At 34.4% G+C, this 19246-nt stretch overlaps 1 protein-coding gene across 1 annotated transcript; it reads left to right on the plus strand.

Annotated features, from left to right (window-relative positions):
* The first annotated feature begins 1145 nt into the window (after window positions 1-1145).
* ZFAND1 (zinc finger AN1-type containing 1) lies at window positions 1146-16778 on the plus strand. The gene is made up of 8 exons (XM_051969983.1): window positions 1146-1720; window positions 6371-6413; window positions 10120-10159; window positions 11074-11201; window positions 11294-11385; window positions 15202-15323; window positions 16266-16421; window positions 16521-16778. Exons 1-8 carry the CDS (start codon window positions 1666-1668, stop codon window positions 16689-16691), a joined length of 807 nt encoding a protein of 268 aa, XP_051825943.1. The 5' UTR covers window positions 1146-1665; the 3' UTR covers window positions 16692-16778.
* Window positions 16779-19246: the final 2468 nt, after the last annotated feature.

The raw sequence follows: 19246 nt of genomic DNA on the forward strand, positions 1-19246 counted from the left end.
CAAAATGACCATGTTAGGCTTCTACTTTAATATCTAACATGCAGATAGAGATGATAGTACTGCTAAACTGTACTCCTAGTCAGACTACATCAGCTCTGGGTTCACATTAAGGTGCCACATTTTAGGAAGGATATTGATATGCTTGTGTGTACAGATCAGTAAAAATAGGGATTGAACAAGTGATTTCAAAGGAACTTCCAAATGAGAATATTTCCACTACCAGTGCAGGTCAGTCCCTCCCCTCTGAAACTCAGTCTTAGACTAAATCCCTACCACCGCTTCATGCCAGAGATGAGACAATATAAAGAGGAAGATAATTAACACCATCTGAAAGAACTGAAGATATTTAGCCTACAAAAGTCTGAAAGAAACTCATGTGAATTGAGAGTCAGAAGAGATCTTCATGTTCATATTCTTGAAACACCATAGGGGATTTCAAATTTGACCACTCTTTAATTCCTCCCACTTGATGTACAGGACAGGCTGAATTCCTCTCGTCTCTGACCTTCATCTTCCATCCGATTCATATTCCTATTATTTGAGTGTGATGAGGAATGTACTGATTAAAACTAATTCCGATGGAAGGGAAAGCAGCCAGTAGAAAAATATGAATAATAGTGTCGATGCCTACTTCCTGTGTTTCCAGTTGGCTTTTAAAGGGTCTGTCTCTCTCCTCAAATATTCCTAAAACACTACCCCAGTTGCTCTGTTTTTTGCACTTCATTACCTTATCCTCCTCCAAGACTCCTTATGCCCTGCTACTGTCCCTCATCACTATCCCATAGAAGGCTGGGGCCATGTACTCCAAACTCTCAAGGAGGGTTTGCAGCTACAATCCGGCTGCACTACTTATGGATTTTCCTAACTTCATTTCCTGTCCTAAGGTACCTTCTCTCCTCCCTACTTTTCACCTTCCTTTTGTGTTGTCTTCCCTCATTGATTTGTAAACTCCTTGAGAGCAACGACGGTAAATTGGTCCCAACACCATTTTTCCAGATGTGGAATTCTATTGTCTATTTCCTAGTTTTGCAAATCATTTTAGGTAAAAGTCTACGTATACATAGTGAAAGTAGGAGAAATAGCCTAAATGGCAGATCACAGATTTACAGCAGGAAACGCTCTCGGAAAGCCAATTAATTAGTCCAGCTCGTTCCTTTTAAGGAAGAGATGGCATTTGAAAACAGATCCTGGATCTAATCTGACTCTAAAGCCCGTGCTTTTTTCCTCCGTATCGCAGGTGATGGTCCGCACTCCCATTTGTCTGCGGTAAAGAAGGAGGGCAGGATCCGAAGATTTCTGGTAGGATGTGTGATGCTAAATAAATCGTTTCAAGGTATGAGGTCAGATTAAATGCCGGTGCAAACCGACGCTCCCACAAAGTCAAAGTCCGTCCCAAGGGTACGTTCTCCAGCCGCGCCAAGTCGTCCTGCACATGTGCACCGCCTATATTCAGAAGCCACCTCATTCTATTTTCAAGCCTGGAAACAGGCTCTTCTTGCTCCCTCCTACTCTACCTCCCAGCCACAATCACTTAAATTCTACCAAACACAGTAGCAGCCGGAAAATGCCACAATCCCAGAAAGCACCGCGCGCCTCAGTACTTCCGGCCTAATCTCTTTCTTCCCCTCAGTCCATTCAGCTTTGCAGGCCGCCGTGAGAGTACTGATGGCCGAGTTGGACATTGGAAAGCACTGCCAGGTGGAGCACTGCCGGCAGAAAGGTGACTCCGGAGGGTTTTAGGAAGCAACTTAAGCCTCCTCTTGGCGTCTCGGGGTATTTGGAAGGGAAGAGAAAGAAAGGGTCAGAGTAGCAAAGAAGGCCGAGCTGAGCGGATGGGCAGGGCGTGCGAGGGGGCGGGGCTTGGCTGGAGGGGCGGGGACGCGCCGCCCGGCTTGTGGTGGCTTGGCTCCAAAGCCAGTATGTTTGGGGTTCCTGCTGAGGAGCAACCTGCAGCTTTCTTGCTACCGTCTCAGACGCAACTGGCCTCGGCCTTACGGCGTTTCTCGGTGAAAACGGACTACTGGGTCACTTTACATTGTTCCCCATTTTTCTTCAGTCAAGCCGACAGTGGTGCTGGTATAGTGAAAATAGCAGAGGCGTGCAAATGCCCATTCTGGGTTACTTCTTCAGTTGGGACGCTAGCCAGCAGCTTGAGCTCTGGGCTTCAGTTTCCACATCTGTAAAGATAGAGTTTGGGCCCAGAATCCTTAGCCCTTCTTGTGTCAAGGACACATTGACAGCCTGGTGAAGCCTATGAGCTTTCTCAGAATTGCGATTAAGTACATAGAACAAAATACACAACACTACAAAGGAAATATTGGAGTATTTCTATCAAAATATATTTTAAAATTTACATACCCTCGTTTAAGAACCCTAAGTTAGATGATCTTTAGGGTCTTCTAAGTCACATTGTTTGTGTCTGTAGAAGTAGCTGCGCATTTGTAGAGCTAAGTAATAGAGCTAACCTTATTAGATCGTGGCACTATAGCACAGGACAAGCAATCTGCTTAACATTTTTACATCTTTATGATATATTTATCTATTTTAATAATATCTGGTGTTTCTATAGTTACCAATTGAAGGTTTAAAAAACACTTTACAAATAAAATTTTGGTTTATCCTCACATAAACACTGACAGGTAAGTGCTCTTATCCCCTTTTTTGTGGATGAGGAAACTGAGGCAAATAATGCTAAGCATCTTGTCGGGGGATGTATGGTTTTATCCCTTTAAAACTACTATAGTCAATCTGCTTTTGGTTTAGAAGAAATAGTGACCTAGATTTATTAACATGAAAATTTTGTCATCACAACACTGCTAAGGTATAAATTTCCTTGTTAGGGGAAGATTCACAGCTAACTCATACTGAATTCTTCACATTGTATTATAACAAAGACGTCTAAGTGAAGTAGTTTAATGAAAAATGTTGTACCAGGAATTAGACTTTGATGGCAACATCAAAGTTACAAAGAGTATATGAATTTTTGCCAGCTACAATCCTTTGAATTTCAGAGAACTCACACTTAGTACTGAGAACTAGGTTTCCCTCACACATGTAGTAGCATTTCTATTTATACTCTTATTTTATTAATCTAAAATTAACACTTTTTTAGTATCCCTTTTCCTGTCTTTCCTAGGACATTCTTCAAAGAATCATAATATGTTAAAAATGGAAGGGATCTTAGAGATCATCTGGCCCAACCCCTTCATTTTCCAGGTGAGGAATCTGAAGCCTGGAAAAGTTAAGTATATAAGGTACTACAGCTAATAGAGGGAGAACTGGGACTATAAATTCAGATATTTGGAATTTTTTGTTTTTTCTACTATAGCATAAGATCTTTATACCATTTCTCCCTATTTGACATACCCTATGACTATAGGCAACAGTAGCATTTAAATCCAATTTACTAATGCTCTCATCCTCATTTTGTATAAAATGACTGTTTTAGCTAAATGTTTTATTTTGTTGTGCTCTTTATGGGGCAGTTCCTTGAAATAGACTAATTTTGTTAGGTGATATATAAATACTGGTTTCTATTCACTTATTTTTTGAGAAAGTGTTAATCAGTAATCTCTTTTCTATTCACTTAGATACATTGTAGAATGAGGTTCTTTCAAATAAGTTGTAGCTTCTACCTCTCTTTCAAATGAAGTACAGAAGTACATTCCTTTTGTAAATATATCTGGAGTTATTTGTCCATACTCTTAATTAAGTATGAGGCACAGGAAAAGTATTTAAAGGAATGACATATTGTAGACAGAGCAACATGTCATTAATTGTCTATTGCATAATCTTGGAATAGACATTTACCTTGTATGGAATTACAAAAATTCACCTCATATCTCAGTTTATGAAGTAGTTCTCAACATTAAGGAAACATGTGTAATATATATCCAAGAATTAACTCTATAAACTATTCATCCAACTACATATCATTATCTGACAATAGGCAAAGAAGCATGGCTGTTTCTAGGAACTGCCATCCCTCTTATTAAAAACTGAAGTGGGAATCAAAGTTTCCATTGTTTTACTTGTAAAAGTGGTTATCCCAGCCTCTCCCCTTCTGAGGGAAAGGATCATAAGGCTTTCTTGCTCAGAACCTATTGCCTTGGAATCTAAAACACCACTCAGCAGCTCTACCAACTTAACTTTAGCCACCACAGCAGTATTACAGCTTTCCATTACCATTTCTAGTTCAGGCAGGTGTGGGGCTTTGTTCTCTCTAAGGTTCTTTTCCTTTACCTTCTCTTTGGACTCTCTATTACTGTACTTGCTGAGGAGATGAGGCTTCAGCATTGGACTTAATGAATTGTATTTAGAGGTTTATTTGTTCTGTAACCTACTGCCTAGTTTAATAGGCTGATCCCACCCTCACAAGGTAAACCAAAGGCATCTCTTGTCCTTATCCCAAGTCCCAGAATCTCTATAGGTCCTTTAAAAATTTTTTTTAAGGAGAGAACAGATGAATGTCAGCCTTAAACATCATGGATTTCATGAGAATAGGAGTTCCAGCCAATTGGCACTGCCCCTGTCCTATGACAAGTAAAGATTTATATTTTCCTCTTTTATTAGTCCTTGTGATTCAGAGTTACCAATAGCCAAGGCAAGCCATATTCTCTCTACTACTCCACTTTCATCTCCAAATCTACCTTTACTGTTCTTCACTCCTCATTACATTGTTGTATCCTTTGGAACATCTATTATTTACTCTTTTCCCTTCATCCTAACCTCTTTTCACATTTTTTAACATCTATTTGCAAGCACAGAAAGCTAGCTCCCTCTAGAGGACACAGCATTCCTGACTTATCCTTTCCAGTGGTTAATATCATTTTTCCCCCTTTCCCCAACACTGAGCCAGAAACAGGCAGGCTTCCAGTTCCCTCTTTGCCATTTCCAGACTTTTTGCCTACTGCCATCACTTAGCAGCTTTTCATTTGAGATTTCTTCTATTTTTCTGTATTCTATCAATTTCATTTTTGTCATCTAAAGGCCTTCAAATTTTTCTCTTTTGTAAATTTGCATGCCATATTTTTCATTTTAATTTTTGTAATTTGTCATTAGTTTTGATCTTTACTCCAGAAAATTAGTTGTGTTTTTCTGATAGTTCATTTAGAAATTATTGCCAACTTTAGAAACCAGTTCCCTGTCAAAACAATCATTTTTCTTTTTTGTGATGTGATTTGGTGCCTGTTCTTTTCTTGAAGGTATTCATGAAATAAGTCAGTAAGCATTTATGAAGCACTTACTGTGTTTTAAACATTTTACTAGGTGATAGGGATACAGAGAGGGGGAAAAAATGTCCCTGAACTTAAAAAGCTCATAGTCTCCTGGGAGAGAAATCATGAACACAGCTATCTCCAAACACATATAGATAGGATAATTTGGAGATTGTTTCAGCGGAAAGGCCCTAAGGATGTGGAGGACTGGGAAAGGCTTCTTGTAGAAGATATACTGTAGAAGCTGAAACTTAAAGGAAACCAGGAGAGGAGTTAAGCGAGAGACTCCCAACCATGAGGCTCTTGGCCTCTTGTTTCTTAGTTTTGTGCTACTTTATAAAACGTTTGATGAGACTTTCTATAATTTTGCCAGGAATAGAAGTTAAGAATCCTGACCTATAGTTTGCAGAATCCATTTTCTTAATTTTTTCTTTTATCCTTTAATCTTGTAAAAGTTATTATTTGTTTCAATCCAAAGGCCATTCTCTTTGGCAAAGAAAAAAAGAGAAAGAAACAAAATAAGAATCAAGAAGTTTATCCTTGTTTCTAGTATTCTTATCATCCCAACCAACAGACAGTAGTCCTGGCTCTTCACTAATTCTCTAATGCAGTTCAAACAAATCTGAAAAGCTTTTTATTATCTTTAACAATTTACCTCCACTCATACTGAGCATTCCTACTATCATTCTTACTGTACTATGCCATGCGTTAGTATTTATCCTCTTCTCTACTCTTGCTTTAATCTTCTTTTCAAGTGTTTGTTTGTTTGTTTGTTTTTTTGCTTTTTATATCTTAGTTTATCATAAAAGTATCTCTGTGATGTAGGAAAGAGACACATAATTACTATTTTCCTTTTATAATTGAGACACATAGCAGTTTATTGAATTATCAGGAAAATCATACCAGAAAATTAAAAAGCAGATCAGGAAATAAAACTTAGAACGTCTGACTTCTCATTCATTCTTCTTAGTGCAAAGACATTTAATTTCTAATAGTTCCAATTACATTATCTTCTTTTCACAAGTTTCATGTGATTGTATCATATATAGCATGATCTGCCTACAAAGAAATATTACTTTTTTTTTAAGTTTTCATAAGATAACAAAATAAAACCATGTTCTGCGAAGTTAAATATCTTTTTTTTTTAATTTTAGATTTTCTTCCATTTGTGTGTGATGGCTGTTCAGGAATATTTTGGTAAGGTTTATTAGCAGTATTTTATAAAATGGAGGATTAGTGTCAAGATCTCCATCAGGATCTGTCTTACTGATAAAATGGAGATCATTTTTTAAATAAGGTAGTTGTGCTTTGTGGCTATCATTTAATATTCATTATAACATTTATTGGAATAAAACTTACTCATGGATTTGTACTTCCACATATGAACTACTAACCTATCTGAGGTTCTAACACCAGTTAAATGTGTGAATTGCAGTCACACACAGAGAATCAATGATAATTAATAATCCTTATATTGTACAAAACTGATGGCCCCAAGTGGGCAGTTTATGACGATTGTCATTATAATCAAAACAAAACCTGGGCTATCTAATCTCTCCAGTGATCTAAAGAACATATTTTGGTGTACAAAGCAAAACTTTACAATTGACGGGAGTATTTTGAAAATATTTTTTGGTTATCATATTATATAATAATATATTAAATAAAACCTTGATGGAACTTAGTTTTCAGGAAAGGATTATTGGAAGGCAAGATACAATTTGGTGGATAGATTGTTTTCCAATTAAATTACCTTAATTTTAGATAGCCATCAATCTAGAAGTAACATACTATGGAATGCTTTATTATTGAGTTTTATATTTTTCTGTTAATGGTTTTTGAGAAATGACAAAAATTAGAAGCTTTGTAATATTTGTGAACTATTCTTCACTAGTGAATGGTATATGAATGTTCTTTTACCCCCATGCAGTTTTCTGTCTGTGACTACCGTCTAGATTTTTGTCTAGAATTAAAATGTAAAAGCAGAGTACATGCTAATGAAGCCAATAAAAGAAGATATTTGCAAAGTTTAAACCCTAAATTAGAATACCATAAGGCATACAAATGAGAGGCGACATATAATGGTCAATTTTTGCTGTAAATATTAAGAAGAGAGGCATGATCTTGATTTTGAAACTAGGAGGACCTGGGTTTAAATCCCGTCTCTGACATATACCAGCATTGTGACCCTGAGTAAGTCATTTAATCTCTTAGTGTTTTCAATAGTTAAAAGACAAGGGATAAAATTCTGAAAAGATGGTAGAATAGATCAGAAAATCTGAGCTTTCCAGATTTCCCCCACAACCAAGACAAAATAGAGCTCAAGGTAAATGGGGGGGTCAACAAAAATAAATAAGAATTGGGGCAAAAGGGTTGGAGAAGATCCTCCTAAATAAAAATCCCAGGATGGAGATTTATCCAATGAAAGTGTACACTTTCAGGCTAGCATCAAAGCAGCAAGAGGCAACCCTGGGACCAGCGGGTTAGAAGGTAGTCTAGAGCTCAACCACAGAGTATTTTCACTTTTAGGACAGTGATGGGTGTCAGGTTTCTGAGTAGGAAAAGATTGAGGGAACTTTTGCTGGTAAGGGACAATAAGCCCAGTTGTGCTACTGCCTGTGGGCATTTATAGGAGGGAGGAGTAAAAAGGTAGCTTGATACAAATAATACAAGAAATAATTAAAGAAAATTGCTCTGAAGTTTTAAAACAAGAGGGGAGAGTAGAAATAGAAAAAAATTCATCAATCACTACTTGAAAGAAATGCTACAAGGAAAACCTATAGGATAATATAGCCATATTTTGAAATCCCCAGCTTAAAGAAGAAATATTTATAAGAACAAGGAAAAAAAATTCAAATATGGTGGAGCCATAATTAGATTCACCCACCTCTCCCCCCCCCCCCCAAAAAAAAAAAAAAAAAAAAAAGGAAAATTAGATTCATGAGCAAAAGAACTATGGTTGCAGCTGAAAAAAAATCCAGGAAAGGTTAGCATAATTCTGAATTAAAAAAAAAAAAAAAAAAAAAAGGTATTCAGTGAATTCCCAGATTTTCAGGATTTTGTTACACACACACACAAAAAAAAAAAAACCCAAAAACCTGAACTTAATAGAAAATTTAGTATACAAGATCCAAGAGAAATAGAATGTAAACATAAAGTCTACTTATAAGAAACTCATTAAGGACAGAATATTTACTTTTTATACATGGAAATGTAAATTCATTAGAAATTGAATACTAAGAAATTTAGAATTTAGTGTGATGTGAGTCGAAAAAGCAAAATCATGTAGAAAAAAGTAAAAAGTATCTTATACAAATGAGGTATGAGAGAAAGATGGCATAGGAAGGTTGGTAGTTCTGGAAATTGCTCTTTTCAGGAATGTGTTAAAGAGAGAACAATACATATATATTTAGAAAGATATAAAAGTTTTCTAAATTCAGAAAGAACTAAAAGCAAGAAAATAGGGAAGGGAGAGAAGATTTTTAGAGGGAACCCTACTCACATCAGATCTGGATTAAAGAGAACAACATGCATTTAGGGAGAAATATGTCTTAACGGGAAAGGGATAAAGAGTGAAGAATATATGTGTGTGTGTGTGTGTGTGTGTGTGTGTATAAATATATATGTATGCACACACTCACACATTCTTCCACATTCAGATAGGAAAAAAGGCAAGGAGAGTCTAAAGGAGAGATTCATAGTGATTGGGTATGGGAAAGTAGGTTAAGTGATAGGACAAGGTAATAGGTAGAAGTAAAGTAGAGAAGTTACGAGGGATAGAAAATAAGAGATACACACAAAGTAAAGATCAGGAGTAGAATTTATTAGGTTAAAAAAATGGGTAGTAATCATGATCTCAGACAAAGCTGAAGTTAAACTTAAAAAGAGAAAAATAGGGAAACTTCACTGTATGTCAGCCATATCAGTATTGTTTTAGACTGTTTAAAATAACTAGACTGTAAGGTTGGAATATTGCTATGATGTAGGAAATGGTGAGTTAATGGATGTTATCTAAGAAGATGCATATGAATGTATGTATGATATGATTTTATATATATAAATTGTATGTTTTTGTGTGTGCTTCCCCCTTAATTTTAACCTTTAGCCTTTTGGGGGGAAGGCAGTGGAGAAGGCAAAAAAAAAGAATAAAGTAAAAAGTACACATCAGAGAATAAAAGGAAACTTAAAAGGAAACAGAAAAGATGGACAGCTTTGAACACAATGTATAGTATTTATTATATAGACTTTCTTGAGATGGAAATGTATTTTATATTTTGAATCCTCAGGTTCTGTATACATAGCAATGTGTTTTTTTTTTTTTTTTTTTTTTTTTACCTATTTTATATTTAAGTTTTAAGTTAAAAAAAAAAAACAAGATACTGGCCTGCAGTGGTCAGAGGATATTCCATTTACTAGTGAAATCATAAGACCAGTTCCTGGCTCTACTATTAAGATACCATTATTTTGTTTTCAATTTTTTACAAAAAAAAGACAATATAGGAGAGTTGAAGTTGACCATTAATTATATAATAGAGAATATATTTCACATAGAATTTCACATATAATTTATAAATTATATAATACAAATTTATATAGCCTTGAGACTATTATACATCAAAGGTAGCAACCTTGCACTTGCAAAAATCCCAAATAGGGCCCAAACTACACTAAAATATAATTGAGAAACATTTGACAAAATAAATAAAAATTCAGCACAGCATAAATAATATTATTTTGTGGTTTTCAAAGTCATTATGAACTTGTAGGGATCTGTTTCCATTTTGATTTTGACACTACTGCTACATATGGTAAAAGCAAAATAAATGCAAAATATCTTTAAAAATAATGTTAAATGCTTAAAATTGTGTTTTCTGATTTTCTTTTGTTTTGGTTTTGGTTTAAGTCTTGAACACAGAAGCAGGGAATCTCATGGCTGTTCTGAGGTATGGATAAGTATGTTAACTATTTTCCCATAATCCATTTTAAAACATTCTTATATTTCTATTTAAGGTATGAATATTAACTTTTTTTTAAATAAAAAGGCTGGAAAATAATTAGGGGATTAGGAATTATAATCTTTTTTTCCCCCAACACTAAATAAAATTTGGCCAGATAAAGATATATGTGAAAAACTGACTTTCTCTGACCTTTATTTTTCTTCTGATATTCATTTTAAGAAAGGTTAATCTTTTATATGTTGGCATATACAGTTTTTTGTTTTGTATATGTACAAATTAAAGAGTCCAGCTTTAAAAATAGAGCATTTCAAAGTTGGAAAGAACCTTAAATATCATCTGGTGAAACCCATCATTTTCAGATGAGGAAATTGAAACTTAGAGAAGTAACTTGACTAAGCCAAAGTCACATAGTGGCAGAGTTGATCAGAACCAAGATCACAAGACTTTTTTTCAGGACTTTTTATACTGTGTCATGCTGCATGTCTGCCTAAAGATTTGGGCCCTGTGTTTACCTTTGACAAGGTCCACAAGAAAACAATGGTTTTTTATTGACTCGTATTTATACAGATTTTTTTTCTCCCTTGCTGGAGCCCAACAGCAGGATACTGTGAAAAATTACAAGGAAGTAAATTGATAGAAATTGTTTTAGTCTCTATATAAATATCAATATCTGCTGGGTGTGTAATGATTTAACTTATTAGATGTAAAAAGATCTGTCTTCTAAGAATTAAAATAAAAAATATAAAATAAGCATATAAATATGATGTTGACAAAAAGATGATATTTATAAAAATAATAAAGCTATTGCTATAAGTATCTCTTCAAAACGGATTTAAATAAAATCTTATTTTCTATCTTTGTGAATTATGAGAACATTTTTTCCCTCTCTGTATTTCTAGTTGAACATAAAAAGTGAGAGACTGAAGACTGATGACCATTCATCTTACTCATGTTCATACAAAGATTGCAGTGGAAAAGAGCTTGTGCCGGTGTTATGTCCCTTCTGTGAGAAGAATTTTTGCCTGAGGTGATATTTGAACCATTCAAAGATTGCAGGTATTTTTAGATTCTGTGCAAGTTTATGAAATCCAACAGTGTCTGCTTTTCTGTTTTGTGTAGACACCGGCACCAGTCAGACCATGAATGTGAAAAACTGGAAGTTCCTCAGGCTCGAATGGCTGTCACACAGCAGCTTATTAAAGATATTATAGGTAAGATCTAAAGTATTTGATTATGTTGATTTCCTTTACTTTGTATGGTCTGCTGGTTTCAAAGCTCTTGCTTGCTTCGGAAATCTGCTCCAGAGATATTCAAAAAGCTTTTGTTAAGCACTAGCAGAAAAGCAAAAACACTTGTTTATACTGTCATGGTGCTGATATTTTAGTGTGGAAAGTCAATATGCAAATACAACTTATATCTTAACAGGATATGCATTGTAAGTGGAAGGTGATTTCAGGAGGGGAATGGCCTGCCGCAGAAGGTAGAACTAAGCTAAGTTATGAACAATGAAAGCCAAAAGGCAGAGGTGAAGAGGGAGAATTGGGAAATGTAGTGTCTGTTGAGGAATAGCAAGGAGGCTAGAGGTGGGATAGGAAGGGAAGGGAATGTGAAGGGAATGTTAAGTATGATATAAGAAGACTAGAAAATGGGAAGGGATTAAGTTGTGAAAAGCTTTGAAAGTCAGAGGAGTTTATAGCTGATCTTGTAGGTATTAAGGAGCCACTAGGTTTACTGAATATGGGCTGCACACCTGTATTTTATTAAAACATCTTTATTAAGACAGCTAAATGAACTAGAGTGGAGAGTGACTAGAAGCAGGGAGACCAACCAACTTACTATTGCAATAGTCCAGATGTGAGTGACAAGGGCTTATACTTTGTAACAGTTGTGTTATAAGAGAAAAAGAAGTGTATATGAAAGATTTGGCTCAAATGCCAACTTCTTCCTGAGCCCTTTCCTGGTCATCCCAATTGCTAATACTTTCCCCTGAGGTTACCTTGTATCTGTTTTATTTATACTTATATATATTTTTGACTCTCTCTCTCTCTAATGGGAGCTTCCTGTTAAAAACTTTCTTCTTTTTATCCCCATGAGCTAGTAAAATGCTGGCACTTTTGGAATGCTTAATTAAATGCTTGTTAATTTATTGGTTGAAGAACCATCACCAGGTGGTTCTTAAAAGTGGGACTTCTGATTCAAAATTGCATGAATTATCCTTTTCATGTTATCTGTTATGAATTGCTTAGTTTGGTTGAAATTCCATTCATGGAATTTGAGAATTGGAGGGACCTCAGTGTTTTAGATGGCGGTTGAAATTACTTTTAGCTCTCAATTTCTGTTACATGGGACTAAAGATACTACTGTGAGAAGAGATTGGATTTAGAATCAGAAAACCAGGTTTCAAATCCCAACTCTGTTCTTTAGGTCTTTTGTGATCTTGGATAAATCATTTTGCTTCCAGGAGCTTTATTTCCTCATCTCTAAAATGAGAGTTGGACAGGATAACCTTTGAGATTCCTCTCAATTCTAAACATATAATCCTGTCATCTCTGTTTGAGATGCCATTGTGAAGACCATACAACCCTGACCCTAACTCTTAATCCCTAAACATTTGCCTTCCAGAATCCATTAATCACAAATGGAATAGGTGAAAAATATGGATGAGTCATACTGAAAGAGAAGGATGAGGATGATAATGATAATCCTCATCATAATGGTATTTATGTTGTGCTTTAATTTTGCAAACCACTTTACAAATATTATCTCATTTTATCTTCAGAGTAATCTTGGGAGGTAAGTGCTATTATATCCATTTTATAGATGAGGATACTGAAACGGTGAAGTTAAGTGACTTAGTCAGGATCACACAACTAATGAGTTTCTGAGGCCATATTTTAACTCCAGCTCTTTCTGACTCCAGATCTAGCACTCTGTGCACTGTAAAGATATGGCATTTTTAAGTAAAGTATATATTTTCTTTATTTTTCTCATGTTTCTAAAAATGGATCATACTCTTTTGAAGTGAAAAAAGGTATATTAGAATTCATTCAGTCCCCTTATTTTATGAGTAAGGAAATTGAGAATCTAAGATATTAAGTAGTTTGCACATGGGCAGTAAAGAAGCCAAGTTAGCTGTACCAGATCTAAAATTATATTATAGCGCAGCAGTTACCAAAACCATTTGGTATTGGCTAAGGAATAGATTAGTTTATCAGTGGGATAGGTTAGGTTCAAAGGACAAAACAGTCAATAACTATAGCAACCTAGTGTTTGACAAACCCAAAGACCCCAGCTTTTGGAATAAGAACTTACTGTTTGACAAACATTGCTAGGATAATTGGAAACTAGTATGGCAGAAACTAGGCATCGACCCACACTTAACATCTTACTCCAAGATAAGGTCAAAATGGGTTCATGATCTAAACATAAAGATTATAAATAAATTAGAGGAACACAGGATAGTTTACCTCTCAGACCTGTGGAAGAGGAAGGAATTTATGACCAGAGAAGAACTAGAGATCATTACTGATCACAAAATAGAAAATTTTGATTATATCAAACTGAAAAGTTTTTGTACAAACAAAACTAATGCAGACAAGATTAGAAGGGAAGCAATAATCTGGGAAAATATTTTTACAGTCAAAGGTTCTGATAAAGGCCTCTTTTCCAAAATATATAGAAAATTGACTCTAATTTATAAGAAATCAAGCCATTCTCCAATTGATAAATGGTCAAAGGATATGAACAGACAATTCTCAGATGAAGAAATTAAAACTATTTATAGCCATATGAAAATATGCTCCAAGTCATTATTAATCAGAGAAATGCAAATTAAGACAACTCTGAGATACCAGTACACACTTGTCAGATTGGCTAGAATGACAGGGAAAGATAATGCGGAATGTTGGAGGGGATGTGGGAAAACAGGGACACTGATACATTGTTGGTGGAATTGTGAACACATCCAGCCATTCTGGAGAGCAATTTGGAATTATGCTCAAAAAGTTATCAAACTGTGCATACCCTTTGATCCTGTAGTGTTACTACTGGGCTTATACCAAAGAGATCAAAAGAAGGGAAAGGGATCTGTATATGCAAGAATGTTTGTGGCAGGTCTCTTTGTAGTGTCCAGAAACTGGAAACTGAGTAGATGCCCATCAATTGGAGAATGGCTGAATAAATTGTGGTATATGAATATTATGGAATATTATTGTTTGGTAAGAAATGACCAACAAGATGATTTCAGAAAGGCCTGGAGAGACTTACATGAACTGATGCTGAGTGAAATGAGTAGGGCCAGGAGATTATTATATACTTCAACAGCAATACGATATGATGACCAATTCTAATGGACCTGGCCATCCTCAACAATGAGATGAACCAAACCAGTTCCAATGGAGCAATAATGAACTGAACCAGCTATGCCCAGTGAAAGAACTCTGGGAGATGACTAAGAACCATTACATTGAATTCCCAATCCCTATATTTTTGCCTGCCAGCATTTTTGATTTCCTTCACAGGCTAATTGTACAATATTTCAGAGTCCGATTCTTTTTGTACAGCAAAATAACGGTTTGGTCATGTATATTTATTGTGTATCTAATTTATACTTTAATATATTTAATATCTACTGATCATCCTGCCATCTAGGGGAGGGGGTGGAGGGTAGGAGGGGAAAAATTGGAACAAAAGGTTTGGCAATTGTCAAAGCTATAAAATTATCCACACATATAACTTGTAAATAAAAGGCTATGCAAAATTGCAAAATCTCTGCTTTATGCAAACTCTCCTGTTATTTCTGCGCAAGGTGATGAAGGTTTCAATAGAAATTTTCCTCAGAGGTAAGTTATGGCCTCATCACCTGCACCACCTGCCTAGTAAATATAGAATCTTTAAACTCTAAAAAGATATTATAGACTATTTTTGGGTGATTCTTAGTGTTTTAATTTATTGTGAAGAACTTGTAGTAGAACTAGAAAATATAGCCTATGATAATTTCAATAGGTACAAATTTTCTTATTTTTCAGATTCTAAAAAAGGCGCTGCAGTAAGTAAAGGGCGCAGAGGTGCAAGGAGCAGTGAAACTGCAGCAAAGGTTGCACTGATGAAATTAAAAATGCATGCTGATGGAGATAACTCTTTGCCACAGGTTGGACTTAGATATTTTTAAAATGTGTGTGTTACTGCATTACAGCAAATTTTAGGATCTTACTAGACTTTAGAGCTCTATGTATGTGTACTCAGCATATGTGTGTGGATAAGTAAGAGAGATGTCCATATTTAACCACATTAGAGTTTTATTTTTCTGTTGTTTAAAGTAAATGGTCCTATTTCTAGGTCTTGAACTTTTTTGTTAAATGGATTTTTGTTGTAGCAATAATTAACTTTTACATATAGACATTTCTTTATGATTAGAAGTCAAAAGACTTCATCTACTACAGATGAGGGAAGAAGCAGGAGTTTATAGGTGGCCTGGAAATCAAGAGTTTGAATCTATATTTTACTTTTAATTCTCTCTATATTTGGACAAATCATGAAACTTCTCTAGACTTCATTTACCCCACTAAAAGCAATAGGAGTTATATTATGATTTCTGAGGTTCTTTTCAGTATGAGTATTCTATGGCCCTTCCTTAGGGTATAGATATAGATAATTCCCACAGAGCTAGTTACAAAGTGAATTTCTATAAAGTGAACCCTACTTCTCCTCTATTAACCTTTTTAGAATCAAAAATGAGTTCTAACATAAATTATCCTTTGGATGAAATGAAAGTTGTTAGCTCACATTTTTTGTTGTGGTTTTTGCTCTGGAAGGAGAGATGTCATCTTTTATTCAGAATGATTTTAGTAAGGACACATTAATTCCCAGTATTTCTCTGCTGAAAACCTAATAATCGCTAACAAAAGTCCTTGGGTATGTTGATTAATACCTTCCCTTTTATATTGGGGTTCACCTAGCTATTATACTGTCTCTCTTTTTTTTCCCTCATTGGCTTCAAAAAAACTATTCCTCTTACTTAAAAAGTAGTATTCTCTTGGCCAAAGAAAATGCATTTTGAGTTGTTTTTTTTTTTTTAACTTTATTTTTGCAGACAGAAAGAATTTATTTTCAAGTGTTCTTACCTAAAGGGAGCAAGGAGAAAAGCAAGCCTATGTTCTTTTGTTGTAAATGGAGTATTGGAAAGGTGGTGGATTTTGCAGCTTCATTAGCCAATCTTAAAAATGAGAACAACAAAGCAACAGCTAAGGTAGTATTAACTAATTTGTAATAATTGTCTTGTGAAAATTAGTAGATTATTTTCTTCAAAGTGTGATTGCTAATTGTTTTCTTATTGTCTCTTTTACAGAAATTAAGATTGTGTAACATTGCAACAGGAGAAGCCTTACCTTCAGATCAATCTTTGGACACATATATTACCAAGGAAGATTGTCCTTTATATAATGGTGGAAATATAATTTTAGAATATCTTAATAATGAAGAGCAATTTTTGGAAAATGCTGATTCTTACTTAAAATAGCCATTCAAGGACAACCCATAATCATTAGGAAAACAATATTCTTAAATTAATTTATTAAATATTAAAACTATGTACTCTTAAAAAAAAGATGCTTTAAGCTTAGTTTGACTCTGATAATGATACACTGTGTAATAGAGTTTTATATAAAATATTTTTGTAGGCATGATGAAAGTAAGTTTGGGGCTGAAAACTGTGTTTCAGCAAATTCAAGTTTTAAGCATCATTACATATATATATATATGTATACACACACACACACACACACACATAGCAATTAGATCATGTTTGGTAATGGAGAGTAATTCTTTATCTAAAACTTCATCACCAGAAGTACTAATAAAAGAGAAGACATAGGAACAATAACTATAAACAATAAAGTTTGCAAAGTGTTTTATAATATGCTACCATATCTGAATCTTACAATAGCACTGTTGGGTCAGGTTGAGGGTAATAGGAATGCCAAATATTGGGGATGGGGAAGACATTCCTGTACAAAATCTTGATCTAATTAGTTTTGACTTTAAGAAGGAATAACTTAATCACTCAGTTGAGTTTAAAATTTTATTTAACCCTAAAAGAAGGAGGAGGAGAAAGAAGACAAGAAAAGGGAGGGATAGGATAGAAGGAATGGCAGAAACACTAGGGAAAAAAGTAAGAGAAGGGAGGAAGGATTGATAGAATATAAGGTAGTGTGTGGAATAGGTTAAAAAAAAATACGACTAAGGACAGAGTAGAAAAATGATAAAAATCTATGCAGGGGAGAAAATAGGATGTTGAGAAATAGAGAGCTGGTCATCATAACTGCTAACGTGAAGGGGATGAACTCTGCCATAAAATAGAAGCAAGTAGCAAAGTGGGTTAAAAAAACAGAATCCTACAATATGTTGTTTACAAGAAACACACTTGACACAAAAAGACACATACAGAGTAAAGGTAAAAGGCTAGAACAGAATTTATGCTTTGGTTGAAGTAAAAAAAGCTGGGGTGGCAATTCTGATCTCAGATAAAGCAAAAGTAAAAATAGATCTTTAAGAGATAAGGAGAGAAAGTACATATTGATAAAGGGTACCATAAATAATGAAGTAGTAACAATATCAAATGTGTAGATACCAAATGGTAGAGCATGCAGATTCCTAGAAAGATTTTAGGCTAATTATAGGAAGAAATATAAAACTATTCTAGTAGGGGAACTCAAATTGTCCTCTCTCAGAATCAGACAATTCTAACCATAAAATAAACAAGAAAGAAAGTAGGGAGGTTAATAGGATTTTAGAAAACCTAGATGTGATAGACCTCTGGAGAAAATGGAATAGGAACTTAAAGGAATTTTTTTCTCAGCAGTATGTGGAAGCTACATAAAAATCATGTATTAGGGCATAAAAAAATCTCAATCAAATTCAGAAAGGCAGAAATAGTAAATGCTTCCTTTTCAGATCATCATGCAATAAAAATTATATTCAAAGAGCCAGGAAAAGGTAGGTTAAAAACCAAGTGGAAATTAAATAATCTGATTCTAAAGAACTAGTGGGTCAAACAAGAAATCACTGAAATAATCCATAATTTCATCTAAGAAAATGACAATGAGACAACATACCAAAACTTATGGGATGCAGCCAAAGCATCTTAGGGGAATTTTTATATCTCTAAATAGCTACATAAATAAAATAAAGAAGAGATCAATGAATTAAACATACAACTGAAAAAGAGAACAAATTAAAAATAGCAATTTAGACATTTTGAAAAGGATTAATAAAATAGAAACTAAGAAAATTATTGAGCTAATTCTTAGTTTTATGAAAAATCTAACAGATAAACCTTTGCTTAATTTGATCAGAAAAATGAAAAAAAAAAAATCAGAAATGAAAGGGGATAACATCAATGAAAAAGAAATTAAATAATTAGGAGATATTTTTTCCAACTCTAGCAGCAAGTCTGACGATCTAACTGAAGTGCATGAATATTTACAAAAATATAAACTGCTCAGGTTCACAGAACAGGAAATAAAATACTTAAAACAGTCCCTTTACAGGGAAAAAAAATTGAACAAGTCATCAATGAACTCTCTAAGAAAAAAATCTCTAGGGCCAGATGGATTCACAAATGAAGTCTACCAAACATTTAAAGAACAATTAAATCCAATACTATGTAAATTATTTGGAAAAATAGGTAAAAAAGGAGTATGGCCAAATTCCTTCTATGATACAACTATGGGACTGATACCTAAACCAGGAAGGACCAAAACAGCAAGAAAACTACAGACTAATCTTCCTTGTGAATATTGATGCAAAGATTTTAAATAAAATAATTAGCAACTAGAAAAAGGAATAATGGCACTGAATGTAAATCAACACATACTTTGTTCACTTCTTTTTTTCTGTTTTTTTAAAAATCTTTCCCGTGGTTTTTCCCTTTTACTCTGATTTTTCTCTTCTAACATAATTCATAAAACAGTGTATATTAAAAATAAACAAAAAAATTCCAAATGAGGGTTGTGAAAAAGTGGTTGAACAACAAAAACATTCTCTATGAAGAATCTTGCAAAGCTGCCTGTAGCA

Source organism: Antechinus flavipes, chromosome 1, assembly GCF_016432865.1.
Source record: "Antechinus flavipes isolate AdamAnt ecotype Samford, QLD, Australia chromosome 1, AdamAnt_v2, whole genome shotgun sequence".
NCBI classification, from domain to species: Eukaryota; Metazoa; Chordata; class Mammalia; order Dasyuromorphia; family Dasyuridae; genus Antechinus; species Antechinus flavipes.

What these genes read in the sequence shown, in the direction of transcription:
- ZFAND1 (XM_051969983.1), top strand. Translation starts at nt 1,666, where the DNA reads ATGGCCGAGTTGGACATTGGAAAGCACTGCCAGGTGGAGCACTGCCGG. An exon ending in GGAGCACTGCCGGCAGAAAG is followed by an intron (nt 1,721 to 6,370) that starts GTGACTCCGGAG and finishes TTTTAATTTTAG; the next exon opens with ATTTTCTTCCATTTGTGTGT. An exon ending in GAGATAACTCTTTGCCACAG is followed by an intron (nt 15,324 to 16,265) that starts GTTGGACTTAGA and finishes TTATTTTTGCAG; the next exon opens with ACAGAAAGAATTTATTTTCA.